This window comes from Aythya ferina (genome assembly GCF_964211825.1).
Source record: "Aythya ferina genome assembly, chromosome: 15".
In the NCBI taxonomy this organism is placed as follows: Eukaryota; Metazoa; Chordata; class Aves; order Anseriformes; family Anatidae; genus Aythya; species Aythya ferina.
The window spans coordinates 15,718,891-15,734,913 of record NC_140314.1 but is presented as its reverse complement, the minus strand read 5'-3'; the positions used below and the strand labels follow the sequence as shown (position 1 = coordinate 15,734,913).

The 16,023-nt window shown below is 41.4% G+C and overlaps 1 protein-coding gene and 1 long non-coding RNA gene across 2 annotated transcripts in view; one reads left to right on the top strand and one right to left on the bottom strand.

Annotated features, from left to right (window-relative positions):
* Positions 1–10,465, top strand: part of LOC311444992 — a 39,034-nt gene extending 28,569 nt beyond the window's left edge. The window contains exons 3-4 of the long non-coding RNA XR_014698156.1: positions 7,958–8,085; positions 10,009–10,465. This is a non-coding gene — a long non-coding RNA (uncharacterized lncRNA). The remainder of the gene's footprint in view (positions 1–7,957; positions 8,086–10,008) is intronic.
* Positions 10,466–11,256: 791 nt separating this feature from the next.
* Positions 11,257–15,314, bottom strand: LOC311445180 (lysosomal dipeptide transporter MFSD1-like; the record flags this gene model as incomplete). The annotated part of the gene is given in 7 exon segments (XM_084537011.1): positions 11,257–11,368; positions 12,083–12,194; positions 13,743–13,898; positions 14,372–14,515; positions 15,003–15,058; positions 15,150–15,239; positions 15,241–15,314. Coding segments are annotated over 7 exon segments (744 nt in total).
* Positions 15,315–16,023: the final 709 nt, after the last annotated feature.

The following is a 16,023-nucleotide window of genomic DNA, read 5'->3' as shown; positions in this document are numbered from 1 at the left end:
TTTATTGGTCATTAATCAAATATATCTGTCTTCTTTATTGTGTTCAGATGAGGAAAGCTTTGTCTTCTCTTACAGCATCTTTAGCGCTTGAGAGGGTCTTGTCACTCCTGGCTGACCTCTGCAGCAATGCTAAATGAATTTGTCAGTCTGGTCCTATGTGACTCCCTGGCTTCCCTCTGAAACAAATGACAGGAGGGCTGCATCAGTGAGTGAGGGAAAGGAATAGCAAAGATTTTGAAGGTTGTTTGGGAGGAAAACCAATCTGATTTGTAACATTCAGCAAGATGCCTAAATGGAGGGAGAATGTAATGCCTGACAATGCTTCCAGAAAGACCTCAGGCAGGCCTCTTTGAAGCCATGTTGGCTTTAAAACTAGGTATGTAAAACAGTCTCTCTACCAAATCCTTGAACCCTTGACAACTGGCAAGTAATTAGACCTCACAACACCTCTGCTGGCTTCATCACTGCAAAGCAAAGCTCAGACAGGAGTTAAACACTGGAGTTTCATCCTGCTTTTCAGAAGATAGTGGGAGATTGGTCATAAAGGTAAACTGAGCCCAAAAGCAATGCTGAGGCTGCTCCAGTGCAAGAGCGTTTTTCATGTTCCATCGAAAAAGTAGGCTTGGAGTTAACTAACAAGAGAAAAGGAGTGAGGGGAAACATCAAAGCTGTGAAGCTGCCTTATCAAAGGCACATCACTTCTGTGCTCTGTCTGGCTCTCTATCTGCTCCACAGAGAATGTACCAATTCTTTCACTGCCTGTGGCAAACAACTGGCTGCCATAAATCTGCTCAAGAAACAACACAGTACTTAACAAGTAGAGAAATGCATGCAGTTTGAGAAGATGGAAGAAAAGCATCAGTTTGTGGCATGGGACTTGAGGAGAGGGAGTTCCTCAGATAATGTGGAGTAAATCAAATGAAATCAGAGAGCTGGCTGATGCAAACTCTTCTGCTATTTGAACTGAAAGATTCTTCTTTATGACTTCTTCCACATGATGGTATGAAAAGCTAAGACATAGATTGACCAGCTTTACCAAATCAAGGAAAATTAGGAGAGTTAATGCTACAACTTGGGACCGTGCAATGTGTCTGCTGATTCCCAGTTTTAAAGAACAGGTTTTGCTGGGGTGGCTACATGCTGTCAAGTTTAAATAGCTTCTTTTGCAAATCATTTTTGTCAGCACGTTTTCCTTTGCTACAAAAACACCTGCAAAAATAATTCTGAACTTGAAAATATAAATAATATCTAGTTTTTGTTCTTTTCAATACGTATAGATCATGAATAGCTTCAAACAAGTGATATCTGAGACTCTGGCTAATTTCTTCAAAAGAATAACTGAGTCTGTAGGTCATGACTGAGCAATTTGGTACCTGGCAACAGAGTGGTAAGTCTGAAGGACTGTTTTTTTCGATTGCATGGCCACAGTGAAAAATTGAAAATAATTTCACTTTGAATCAGCTCAAACAAAAAATGAATTGAATTGAAAAATACAGATTGCACCAAATGGAGCATTTTATCTGGCATAAAACATGTATGCCATAATGCAGAATTTAAGACATTCACAACCTAATAATAATAATTAAGCTTAGCTGTCTGAACCTATTACTGAGATGGGATTGCCAGAGGCTGTTGAAGGGTAGCATTGGTGGAATAGGAGCAGATTTAATGTCAGAGTGTGGAATCACCCTATTGCTCACTGTAGTTACTTCAGTGAGTGCTTCCTTCTGTGTCTGCCTTAAGATTTTATTTCTCTCATGTATACAGACCCAAGGCGACCGAAACACTTATGAGTCTGGGCTAAAAATTGCAACACATACAAAGACTTGTATGATTAACAAGTGCATCCTGTTAAAGCAAATTCTAGTTTGTCAGTCCAGAATTTGAGGCTACATGTGGAGGGTTAATGGAAAAACACAAGGCTTCTGTTCTTAATAGGAGGAAAAAAAAAAAAAAAAAAAAGAACCAAGAGGAGTACTGCATTGCTCTGATCACCCAGACACATCTCTGATACCTACTGAAAGCCTAGAGAAGAACAGGAGCCCTCTTCTTTCTTTAGTGCTTATTATGTGACATTGATTCTGCTGGTAAGAACGCTCCCATTTATTTAAACTGAAACAGAAATAATTCTGATATTGTCTTATTCCATACCTGACTGAATACAGTGTCATTCTGAAAAAATCAGAGCTAGTAAATGTTTCTGCTTCACATGTATTTTCCCTCTTTTCAAGAGGCTTAAGAATATAAGACACTTTTCAAAGCTGTCTCTGTCATTAATACATCATACCTTAAAACCACGTATGCATGCGTATGTGATTATTGTTCTTGAATATTATCGTAGAGGAGTGGCTATCTATAGACTTACCGTGCAATCTTTTCCAGATTCTCAGCAGATATTTACAGATTAATGGAAAGGAGTTAAAAGCATGAAGACAGCTATGTGGCTGTAAGTGTGAGAAATGGATGAAATGGAAACATTTTGACAAACTAGTAGGAAGTATTAAAGAAATTTCCCTTTAAAAATATAATTTAATTCAAACAAGCTATCTGGGAATTTCTTATACTATCCCACTGAATATATTTTTTCTGAGGTAATATGACTGGTGGAAGGAGAGCAAGTATAGAAAATTCCTTGATGAAAGCATCCTTATCTTGGCCTTTTTCCTGTCAGCTGCCATGATGTTGGCATTGAAAAAAATGCAATATCCCCTAAGAAAACAACAAGGATGTGACATTTCTGCAACACAATATCCATCTCTTTGAAGCTCGTCATAAGCAAAAAAAGGAATCATTTTGAGCAACAAAGATATTTTGTATGTGCCCATTCTTGTCTTTTTTACTACACGTTCCATACTCTAGTGTGATACAAACACAAAATCCTTTTTTCTGCCAAATTTGTACAGATTTGGACTTGTGTCATCCCATCCCCTCCATTCCCCCCCCCCCCCCCCCCCCCCAGTATTTCTGAACATCTTCATATTTGATCTTCTGATGAAGATTCAAAATTAGATGAAAGCTTTTCACTCAGTTTTGTTATTCCCTAAGCTTTTTGTCTGAGTTTGGAGTCTTACCTTGCACAGACTTGCAGAAACTATATTGAATTATTTGCATCAAGGACAGTTGACATATTACTGAACCTTATAGGAATTTTTCTGCTGATAAAAAAAATACAGAAAGTGGCAGTTTCCTGCATTTCTCAGTGCAGTATCTGATGCATTTAACAATGTACTGATGTGTAAGTTTAAATGGGTTACTATACTGGAACCTTTCTTTCTACGATTTGAGGGATTTCTTCCAAGGTGAACGCAGCACCAGTTTAAAAGGACAAGTATGCAGTTACAGGAGAACATGACTACTAATGTCACCATGCATTTTCAACCCCAATAAACTAATATCAGCCTTTTTATCAGGCATCTGATCTATAAAAACAGTCTGAGGACTGTGCAACCTTATTTAAGTGCATTCACCTTTATCAGCTCATCCCACTCATCTCCTTGCAAGAAGATAGATCTGACATCAGTTGTCACCATGGTCCTGGACTTAACCCAAAGGACACTACAATAGTCTTTATTGTACAACATTTTGAAATAAAACACATTTTTTTCCCAGTCTCTGTTCCATTCTGCAGTTAAGAAATATGAAGTGCCATAAAAACAGCCTGCAAACATTGTGGAAAACTATAAACAATCTTCTTTCATAAGGGCGAGCTGCAGTTACAAAAACAGCAGCACCACTGTTTACTGGGTTGTATAATAAGCCAGATCAATCCTGTTGCTGTGTAAGGAGAGGTTTTTATCCTTGTATAGATCACTTCTCTACTTCTGCAATCCAGAAATCTGACTCTCTTTCAAACCAATTTTTGATGCCCTTTGAGTCATCACATAATAAATCCCTTCTATTGTTTAGACACAAGTATTTGCATCATGATCTAAGTGTCAAATGTGGAATATAAAACTCTGGGCCCAAAGGAAAGCTGTGCTAATGTCACAGTTAAACTTACATCCATTGTGCCCATAACAGTGGTCTCCACCCTAGCATTTTTCTTATCTATTAACTTTGCTATTCTCACAGTTTTTTTTCTTTAGCTGTTGAATGCATTATGAGCCTTGCTGGGATCCCAGTAGGAGACAAATTTTGTTGTCGGCTTCAGTGAGAGCAAAATAATATCTTGGGAACTATTCTCTGCAATGGAAGCTGTCATAAAACTCGACACCTCACCGAAGATATAGGAGAAGTGGGATTTGATCTGTTTTTCTGTCTGAATGGATTTGAACCTACATCTGGCATCTACATCCCTTGCGGATATCTGTGTTCTTCAGTCCTGGAGCTCTTTGTTGATGCATTCCCATTTGCTAAAAATAATGTATTTTTTTTGTTAATCCAGATGTGAATTACAGTATCATCTATTGATGAGGGGAATCTTCTGGATGAGAGGAGTCCTGTACTCAAGAAACTCTTCAGATGACTTGTAGAGTCTATTTGAGCTAACAGGCACAGCCAAGAGAGAAAGGCTGAAGAATAGTCTCATCTTCCCTGGGAATCACCTCAGCTGAAAGCTCTCATATTCAACTCAAGCGTCTTGCCCCTTCAGCTAGTAACTGAGAGATTTGCTATTAAGAGAGAGATTTGGCTCTAGAAGGGAGGAAGGGAGGGAGAGAAGGAAGGAAGAAAGGAGAGAGGAAGGGCTAGGAATCCCAGTCAGAGGAGGAGGGATATTTGGATGAAAGTATTTTAACTTCAAAAGGTGACTTAAGACACTTTTCTGACTGTCACTTTTTTTATAGTACATCAGCCCACGCATACTCTATGTGGTTGTATTGTAACTTATTCCAAGGCCAAATCCAAAACCTGTGCCTGCTTTTGCATGCATCCACTGTGTGGTTTACACATGCCAGATCTGCAAGCAAACATCTCTTAGATGTTCTTCTTTATATGTGGAATTTAGACCTGCCCACTACCTCCCAAGGCAGAGTTCTGCCTATTTCAACTCTGTAAAAGTTTCCTTTTCATTTACTTCTAGGGAAAAAAAAAAAAAGCCACCAAGATGAAGGGTATAAAGAAAACACTTTATAAAAGCCAAAAGCCAATTTATTTCAATGCAGTCTACCCCTTTTATAGCTTCAACGTGCCTCTAATGGAACAGGTCAGTAAGTTCTGCCTTATTCATTTCCTAGCAAGTGTAGCTAATTGCTGTTTGGTGTAAGAAGCATCTGCAGGTCAATCAAAAAGAATTGATTGGGAGGATTAATGCAATATCTGATCATCAAATATTTAAATCTGGCTGGCTTGCAAGAGTGGCAAGCTTTGGAAAAGTGGGCAGGCCACTAAGGAGGACTTTAAAGAAGTAGCGAGGCTGTGCAGGGACAAAATTAGGAAGGCCAAAGCTCATCTGGAGCTCAATCTGGCTACTGCCGTTAAAGATAACAAAAAACGTTTCTATAAATACATCAACACAAAAAGGAGGACTAAGGAGAATCTCCATCCTTTACTGGATGCGGGGGGAAACTTAGTTACAAGAGATGAGGAAAAGGCGGAGGTGCTCAATGCCTTCTTTGCCTCAGTCTTTAGCGGCAATACCAGATGTTCTCTGGATACTCAGTACCCTGAGCTGGTGGAAGGGGATGGGGAGCAGGATGTGGCCCTCATTATCCATGAAGAACTGGTTGGTGACCTACTACGGCACTTAGATGTGCACAAGTCGATGGGGCCAGATGGGATCCACCCAAGGGTACTGAGAGAACTGGCAGAGGAGCTGGCCAAGCCACTGTCCATCATTTATCAACAGTCCTGGCTATCGGGGGAGGTCCCAATCGACTGGCGGCTAGCAAACGTGACGCCCATCTACAAGAAGGGCCGGAGGGCAGACCCAGGAAACTACAGGCCTGTCAGTTTGACCTCAGTGCCAGGAAAGCTCATGGAGCAGATCCTCCTGAGAGTCATCATGCAGCACTTGAAGGGGAAGCAGGCGATCAGGCCCAGTCAGCATGGCTTTATGAAAGGCAGGTCATGCCTGACGAACCTGATCTCCTTCTATGACAGAGTGACGCGCTGGGTGGATGAGGGAAAGGCTGTGGATGTGGTCTACCTTGACTTCAGCAAGGCTTTTGACACCGTCTCCCACAGCATTCTCCTCAAGAAACTGGCTGCTCTTGGCTTGGACTGGCGCACGCTTCGTTGGGTTAGAAACTGGCTGGATAGCCGGGCCCAAAGAGTCGTGGTGAATGGAGCCAAGTCCAGTTGGAGGCCAGTCACTAGTGGCGTCCCCCAGGGCTCGGTGCTGGGGCCGGTCCTCTTTAATATCTTCATCGATGATCTGGACGAGGGCATCGAGTGCACCCTCAGTAAGTTCGCAGATGACACCAAGTTAGGTGCGTGTGTCGATCTGCTTGAGGGTAGGAAAGCTCTGCAGGAGGATCTGGATAGGCTGGACCGATGGGCTGAGGTCAACTGCATGAAGTTTAACAAGGCCAAGTGCCGGGTCCTGCACCTGGGGCGCAATAACCCCAAGCAGAGCTACAGGCTGGGAGAGGAATGGTTGGAAAGCTGCCAGGCAGAGAAGGACCTGGGAGTGATGGTGGATAGTCGGCTGAATATGAGCCAGCAGTGTGCTCAGGTGGCCAAGAAGGCCAACGGCATCCTGGCTTGTATTAGGAACAGCGTGACCAGCAGGGCTAGGGAGGTGATCGTCCCCCTGTACTCAGCTCTGGTGAGGCCGCACCTCGAGTACTGTGTTCAGTTTTGGGCCCCTCGCTACAAGAAGGACATCGAGGTGCTTGAGCGGGTGCAGAGAAGGGCGACGAAGCTGGTGAGGGGCCTGGAGAACAAGTCCTACGAGGAGCGGCTGAGGGAGCTGGGCTTGTTCAGCCTGGAGAAGAGGAGGCTCAGGGGCGACCTTATCGCTCTTTTTAGGTACCTCAAGGGAGGCTGTAGCGAGGTGGGGGTTGGCCTGTTCTCCCACGTGCCTGGTGACAGGACGAGGGGGAATGGGTTTAAGTTGAGCCAGGGGAGTTTTAGGCTAGATGTTAGGAAGAACTTCTTCACTGAAAGGGTTGTGAGGCACTGGAACAGGCTGCCCAGGGAAGTGGTGGAGTCACCATCCTTGGAAGTCTTCAAAAGACGTTTAGATGTAGAGCTTAGGGATATGGTTTAGTGGAGGGCTGTTAGCGTTAGGTTGGAGGTTGGACTCGATGACCTTGAGGTCTCTTCCAACCTAGAAAATTCTGTGATTCTGTGATTCTGTGATTCTGAGTGGCAGGCTTGCTAGCCTGTGGAAACACCTTTTTGGCCAGACATGACTTGCCATTGTTAATTTTCAGAGGACTCATGGTAATGTGTACACAATATTTTATATGCAGAGATTTTTAAGAAAGAATGAGGGCACAGATGCAGACAAAGAATGTGTCGTTACTCGTGTCTAGATTTGAACAAGTAACCGTACATTAAGAAATGTTGCTGGGAGAATGTATTTGTCTCTTCCTGGTGTGGGAGTGAAAATGTTCATGGGATTGATAGCTAAAATGAAACAAGCACAAATATTCTAAAGCCATTTATTGCATTGATCATAAATACAGGTAATAGCACCTTGTTACATGGACAATAAACACAGTTTCTACTACAACCTTCTGGTTATAGGAGAACAGAGAATTCTCTAGATGCTACGACACCAGAGGTTTGTGCTGATTTCTCCATCATATTCTCTTCCGTTTTCTTTCACCTAATAGTTCTAGCAAAAAAATCCAGTTTTGTTGTTGTTTGTTTGTTTGTTTCTGGCTGGGAAGATTTTAAATTTACAAGAGTGACTTGGAAGAATCTAGCTGCCCAGTCTAGTCATACAACCAGAGCCAGCCTTTTTCCAAAAGAAATAGTAACCTCAGCTCTAGGGATGTAAAGTTATTTTTGCCAGTTTAATCTTAGCTATGACAAAGAATCCACTGATAATGAACAGAGCTCTTTGCAGGATGTAAAGTTGAAACACAGACATGACCTCTGTGCAGTTTGGGATCTACATAGAATAGACGGCCTAGGAAGTGAGGAGAATGGAGCTTATTCTGAAGATAGCACTCCAGTTACTCAGAAGACCTCAAGGTGTTTTTTTTTGTTTGTTTGTTTGTTTGTTTCCCCAAAATATACTTTAAATGTCACCTTCTGGGCAGTCACCTTATTGAGATGGTTATCTTTTAAATAATGGTCATCATTTCATTATCCAGTGACATATTTGAATGAATGCTTAGCTCACAGAAAAACCTACCTCCCTATGGACTAGGAGAGCAATACGTGTCTGTGCATGGTAGATAATAGAACTGAAATGCGTTTTTTCTGAAAGGCCATCAATCGAATGAACAATCCTTCCCTAGTTTATTATTATTATTATGTAATATCACATTATAATATATATTGCTGTTTACCAATCTGACAAGAGAGATGAAGGAAGTGGGATTTACATCACCAGCAAATCTCTTTTCATCTCAAAGTAAGAGCTAAATGGCTTCTTTTATCCCTCATTTACAACACAAAGATGCCTCTGGAGTCTGATGATGGAAAGATAAAGACATTTCATGTAAGAGATGCCACTTGAAGTAATTATTGTCTCTCAGTAATCATAGAATTAGCTTATTACTTAATCACTTTTCTGTTAAACTGCTCATTGTCACAATTCTCTAAAATTTCTCCTATTCTGAATTTGTGGTATAAATCCCAAATACCTGCATGCTGCTGCAGGGTTCTTCCTCCCTCTGTGCCTGGTTGTCTGAGCTCACCACTTAGCCGATCACACAACTGTCATGTCAGGTGATCTATCTGTAACTCATTTTCTGATCTTCCGGTGGAAAGCTTTTTGCCTAGATTTGTAACAATTCTCTTTTAAGCCATAAAATTAAAGAGGCATTAACCATGGAGCTGACAACTGCCACAAATCATCAGCACTCAACAACAGCTGACCTGATTTGAAAATCAAAGATGGCAGTGGTTCAGAGCACTCAACATTTTCTGACTGTGTTAGCCTCACTTTTCAATGCAGGATATTTGAAGAAACTGAAACAGATTAATGCTTGATGTGAAAAATAATGACAGTATCAAAGGTATGGCAAAATGGATTGACTTACCCCTTCTTATGGAAGCGTAAGTCAAGGGAATGGGCTAAAACTTGAAAAAAAATATATTTTAAATATCTTCAGGAGTTCTTTGCTGTTTTTGTAAACATTCCTGTCATTATAAATATCCTTTCCTGAATGGTCAAATAGTGAGGGAGTAAGAAACATTCTACCATAAACTGTCCATGAAAACCACCAAACTTTTCATTTCAGTTATCAACAGCTGCAGCTATCAAATGTTCAAGTGATGTTGTCTACACGCTCACTCGGTGTTTGTGGTTTTCCCCCAGGCAGCTGCAATCTGTGAAGGCAGGTCATAAAAACAACCCAGCCCACTCATGTGCGATAGGATTGTTTTGTAGTCTCTTTTTCATGATAAAGATTTTGCTGTGTGTTAATTTGGAGAGAACACAGCTTCCATTTTTTCCCCCTATAATTAACTATCAGTATGTCATCATTATGAATTGCATGATCATTATCATAATTATTCATCATTATGAATATTATTATCAAATGTGTGGTAAAACAAAGGTATTTAAATAGCTGCAGATAGCACAACATTATATATATGCTATATTAGTCAAAAGCCATCTTAGTAGTCTAACTGGTTAACTTGCAGTCATCTTTTGATCATCACATCTCTCAGCCCTAGGAAAATATGAGTCAATTTGATCCCTCTTCCAGCTGAAAATTGGAAATCTGTCTAAACATAGTAACGTTTCTTGAGCAACTGCTTTTATGTTTTATAGTCTAAAAAGCTTCCTAATTTAATACTGTAAAGTAGTGAGATGTAGTATATTAGTGTCCATAGTGACATGCTGTAGGTTGTATACTAAGCACTGTTCAGTGTTTATTGATTGTTTTGTGCCCTGTATCATTCTTGTAGGTAAATTTCTCCTTTATACTCTCTACCTCACAGAGGAAACTTCAGCTGGGATACTGCAGCTTGTCTTCAAATGTTATTGATCCTTGCCTCTCAGTTCTTGGCCTGACACTCCAGCATGCATAATGCAAAACTTGGCACAAGCTCACATGTGGATCCCTGTAAAGAATGGCTTCTCAACTTCTTGTGGCAAGTTCATAGCAAATTGGCCTGATACCAAATGCAGCGCTGAGTCTACTAGGACACCCACTGGAAATGTAGATGCAGTTTTCAGGAAGGGCAGAGACTGGGGCAGCTTGAGGATGTGAGTCTGCAGGGAGCAGCTGAGCAAGCAGTGGTGGCTGGTGATGCAACTTGTGATAACGATTGTGAGTAAATATAAACACAGGAGTAAGGGAGAAAAAATGCTAACTGAAGGGGAAGCAGGGAAGAATATTTTATTTCTGACACGTATTTGGTCCTTACAAAATAAAAAACAAATGGTAAACTGTTATTTAAGGTTTTCCTTAAGGCCACTAGAATGGGGTTTGGGTTACTTTAAGACTGCCTAATGCACGTGAAGTAAAAACACAGAGAAGACAAGTCATATTGGTCCACAAACAATGCAAATTCCCCAGAGCTTACTTTGCAGAAAAGTTTATCTTTGTTGTATTTCTACTTCAGCACAATTCATACACATTATTTTTCCTGAAGTAAAAGCCTGTATTCTTTTGGCTGTGAAGACAACTGGTCTGAAAGAATAGGTTTGAGAGCTGAATATTAGGTGTCTATCACGGGACCAATGAACAGACAACATGCCTAACCCTAAAATATTTGGCAGTTTCTGTCTGATTTCATGAATTACTTGCTGCATGAATTTGCTGCATGAATTACCTGCTGCTCCTTTTCTAAAGGAGTACAGCAGGTAAAAGGGAATTGAAAGACAGCTCACACACCTTTAACAGAAATTTGGCATGTGCTATGCTTGCAAAGAATACCTCCTTAAACCCTATTCAGTTAAAAAGAAAAACAAAACTGCAAAACCTTAGGTGAAACACAGCAAAAAAATAGTTTAAAAAGGTGTCACAACACTGACATATATAAATCAGTAAGAATGTCATAATGAGAAGGAAGCTGTCTAATTTTTGATTTTTTTTCCCTGCATATACTAGCAACTTTCTTGTTCTCTCCCCAGGTTGCTTGTCCCTTCCCTCACTGGACATAAACTCTCTTTTTCTCCCAGAGACTTGGCAAAAAATTCCCTCCCTATTCAGCCATGCCAGTTTTCTTCCCTGCTAGTACATCTTATGGCACATAGGGACACCCTGGTCCTGTGCCTTGAAGACTTCCTTCTTGAGGAGCATCCAGCCTTTCTGGACCCCTCTGCCCTTTAGGACTGACACCCAAGGGATGCTCCCTATGAAGTGTCCAAAAAGTTCAAACTCTGCCTTCTGGAAGTCCAAGGTAGCAGTTTTACTGACCCCCCTCATGACTTCACCAAGAATAGACATATATCTTAGTCATGATATATATCATGATACAGATGTATATCATAATCATGATCGCTCTGCACCAGACAGCTCCCAACCACCACACCTCCCACCAGTCCTTCTCTGTTCATGTACAGCAGGTCTGGTGGGGCACCCCCCAGTAGGTTCCCTAACAGCTGAGTCAGGAAACTGTCTTCCACACACTCCAGGAACCTCCTCGGCTGCTTCCTCAGGGCAGCACTGTATTTCCAGTACGTGTCTGGGCAGTTGAAGTTCCCCATGAGAACAAGCGCTGGCAATTGTGCGATTTCTGCCAGCTGCTTGTCGAATGCCCCATCTGTCTCCTCATCCTGGTTTGGCAGTCTGTAACAGACCCCCACCACGAAGGCTTTGTTCACCTTTCCCCTGATCCTTACCCAGGATAAATACATATGCTCTAAACAGAAAACCTGCGTTTGCCTCGTGGTTTGCAGATACCGTATCCCCAGATACACGTGAAGTACTATGCAAGATTTAATGATGCCCTCTTCTGGTCAGGACCAGCTCTTACCACTGCAGGCTTCCCTGCACTGCAAAAGCAGTGGTCACACAGCCCAGCCTTTCAAAGATTGAAATGAACAAGCTGTCTGTGCGCAACCTACCACTTTGGGTTCTTGCTGGATAACCCATCCAAGCCAAGTTGTTTCATACCCACTTTATCTAGCACGCTGACTGTGAGTGCTGAAACAAAACCAAGCACATAGAGCAGAGTACCTGGAACAGACACAGTCAATGTTAGAAATTCCTCAGTGTAGAGAGCTGAATGACGGCATCAGCTGCATGTAATACACAGAATTCTCTGTGACTCGTATTCCTGGCTTCTCTCAACATTAATACTGCAGTCTCATAGTAAGACCATTACCTCTTATCATCCTCTCAGACAGTTCTCAAGGCCTTTTTCCCCTAAGTTTCCCTGTTCCAGAATTGCCTGAGGCCTGTAACACTAAGGCCCTACCCATCTCTAAAGACAGACACTTTGTTGGACTATGGTCATAACGTGGCCTAAACTGCAACAGGTCTGTGCATAACGAGCCCAAGGTTAAAACAATCCAGACACTCAGAAACTTCAATGGCCCCATGAGAAGGAAGAGGTACTGGAGGCCAGGTTGTATGTCTTCACTTCTTTGACCAAGTGCAGTTAACACGGCAATTTGACCTGATAGCACGCTCAGCTCCAGAGAAGTGAGTCAGGTTACACTGGAAATGCCAGAAGCAAATTTAGCAATGGGCATCTTCTATCAGAAAGATCGATATTTGTTTTGTTTTCCAAAGAGTCAAAGCAATATCTGTGATGCATACACACTGTCTGGTGTGTCTATCCTTGTAGGAGCTACTGAAGTCGCTGTGCTGTGCTTGCAAATGCTGCCTGAGCACGAAACTAATGGTGTCAGTATGGGATGCAACAAGCCATGCCTGTCAACTTCTCTCTGAGAGCTGGCAACAGCAGAAGAGAGCAACAAGGGGTTCAGTTTCTTGAAGAGATTTATCTCACATATGCACCCCCTTTTTCATCAAGGATGGCCCATATTGCTTCGTTGTTTGGGAAATTACAATTTCCTATAAACCCTGAGTCCAAAAAGCACATCCTGAGGCAGGTCTTCATAACCACCATTCCAGCATAACAGAGTACCTAAGTCACACTACTTAACTGAAGTGTGAAATAGATCATCCTTTCCCCTACAGACAGATCTCATCTCACTGCACAGAAGAGAGGACAGGAACTGAAATTTTCTAAAGATATAGGCCCTAGAAGAGATTCACTAAGAAATATGTAAGGCAGATTCTGCTTCTTACAGTAATTTAAACCTGTGTTTTAGTTCAGTCCATGTGCAAGACAGCTTTCACCGAGACCAATACACAAAATGCTACAGAACCAGCAGTATTCTCCTAGCCAAAATACAGAACAAACACATTAGATCCTTTTATTTTGTTTCACTCTTAAGTTTCCATTCACTCAGTGGGAGAAAACGTACAATAAGTACTGAATAACTGTGCTTGTAGATGTTAAAGTATTTGGAGAAAGCTGCAGACAAAACTGTTAAGCTAACACCACAGCTTTAGAGGGGATTTCCAGGCATCTATGAAGAAAATACAATTCTATCACATAGTCATGCTAATGACAGAAAACAGTACAGAAAACTGGAAAACAATGTTCCCCTTACCGCTAACTTCACTATCTCTTTCAGGTACTTTTCATAACTAGACAAAACAGTCTAGCCTCAGGTCTGGAAAAAAAAAAAAAAAAGCCCCAAAGAAACTCACCTCCCCAGAGTGTCCACTGCATTCCATACCATGACTCAAACTGCTGGGTAAAGAAGTTGAGGACACTTCCAAGACAGGAGAAAGACAGAGTCAGTCCAAATGCCAGTACTAGTTCCTTCCCCTTGAACCAGAAGGATGTGATACGATTCTGAAAAACTTGGAAAAGAAAAAAATATTTTCTTGAACAGACCAAGAGCACTGCCCAGAAGCAGTGAACACAGCCTCTCAAGCTAGTGCTTTAGCTGGAGTAGGAGATCTCTGAGCATCCCAAATGGAAGTAGTACTTGTTAACTTTGCTGTCAATTTTAAAGTGTACTAAATCATGCTGGGACATGGGAGTTGAACTTATTGCTCAAATAAGGCAAGCAAAAATAACCCCAAAGGCATAGCAGTCACAGGGCAGTCCCCACCTCTGGGAAAAGGACAAACTTGTTAGAAGGGAACCTTTCAACCATTTCAGCACATACAAAATCTGTGTAATCCTTCAAGGAAGAGTATTCTTCTGTTACCAGCATAAGTTTCTGGTGCAGAGCAGGTGAAGAAGACTGATAGATCTAGGGTTTAGGAGGCAGAATAAAAATGTATCATGACCTTCTGGTGAGGCTTAATTAAGAATGTGAGTTTCTTACGAGTAAGTGACCCATTCCCAGAGCCAAAGAGCAGTCTTCCAGTTAGCATCATTGGTAGGTGATATGGTGACCCCTTGAAATGTGAGCCCAGGGCAAAGATTGATGATCCCAGCACAGTCAGAAGAGAGAAAACAAATACACCAATTAGGAAGAAACAGATAAAAAAAATTCACAAACCTCAACAGACATTTCTTTCTTTATGCCTCTATCTACTCATCACCTGTAAGATGCTAACTTTTGTGACACAGACAGAGCATAACTGCATTTGCTGGTACTGCTGGGCCTTAGTTAATGGCACATGCTAGAACAAATGTCAGAACACAGAACAAAACACTACTTTATCAGTTTGTCCCATCAAAAACAGATAATTCCCTGTTATATGCATGCCAGAGAAAAGCATGTTTACTATATTGCTCTGTAAATTGAGGTAAGTCAGTGGTCAAAAGATTAAAAGGTCTCAGTTGCATTCATGGAGCTGCTCAATTAACAGTTGTGCACTCACCACACAAAGCTGTGACCCCTCTCCCATACCTCTATTATCTTACCAAAATGGATCATCCTTTTGCACAGAAAGGACAGTCTGAAATACCACTTCAGTGCACAAATAAAATAATTAATCCTCAGGACTTACAGTGATTTCTTAGTTTATCAATTAGGAATCCAGCCAAAATAACCACTACTGCATTTCTAGGAGAAAATAAGAACAGGAACATTTTTGTTTTGCTGCTAGGGAGCAACTAGCAAACTGCCCCAACCCTCAAAGAGAAAAGTGATTTACATCCAAGCGTAGATTGCATACAGCAAATTGTATTGCGTAGGTGTCATTCCCAATCCTGCAACATAGTGCAGCATGCTGTTGTGTCCATATTGTGCCATTGGGGCATGTCAAGTTGCAAAACAAGTCAGAGAATCTCTGTTTGGCAGCAGACACGGACCTAAGCATTCCTTTAAAACTGAAGTCCTTTCTTGCCTACCAGATTTTTATTTCTCCCACTCAGTTCCCAGTTCCATGACCAGGACTTAGAGGACTCAGGTCTCCGAGAAAACCAGCCCTTGCTGAATGAGAAATGACTGGCCCTTGGCATGTCTTTCTTTTCCTTTGCTGTGGCAGTCATGGCCGGGCTCAGCACTTCTATACTGCGGGAGACTGCAGCACGAGATTTATTTGATTCATTTGTTTCTTGGCTATAGTTTAGCTTGATCTGGCTCTTCGTAAAATACTATAAAGTCTTAAGCAGTGTGTAAATATGAAACTTAACAATAGTCAACTTTAATTCACAGCTATAAAGTTTTTGCTGAACAGTAGGAAACTGGTAGTCATAACATGATTTAATAACATTGCTTCTACTACTGGAGAGCAACATCTTCTCAAAAGCAAAAGCATGATCAGGGAAAAAAAAAACAAACAACACTAGGTCTTCCAACTACTAAAAATCTACCTGTATTATTAAGTGGATGCCAGGTCTTCCACACCAGAAGGCACAAACAAGTAACTGTTCTCCCACAGACGTACAGAAGTTCATATGGAACAAGGACTAAGTACTGACCTTATTTATTTATTCGTTTATTGTTCATGCCCTTTTCTCTTAAGCAACAAAAATCTGCACCCAATTTACTCTGGAATTCACTGTCTGAATTATGACAGATTAATT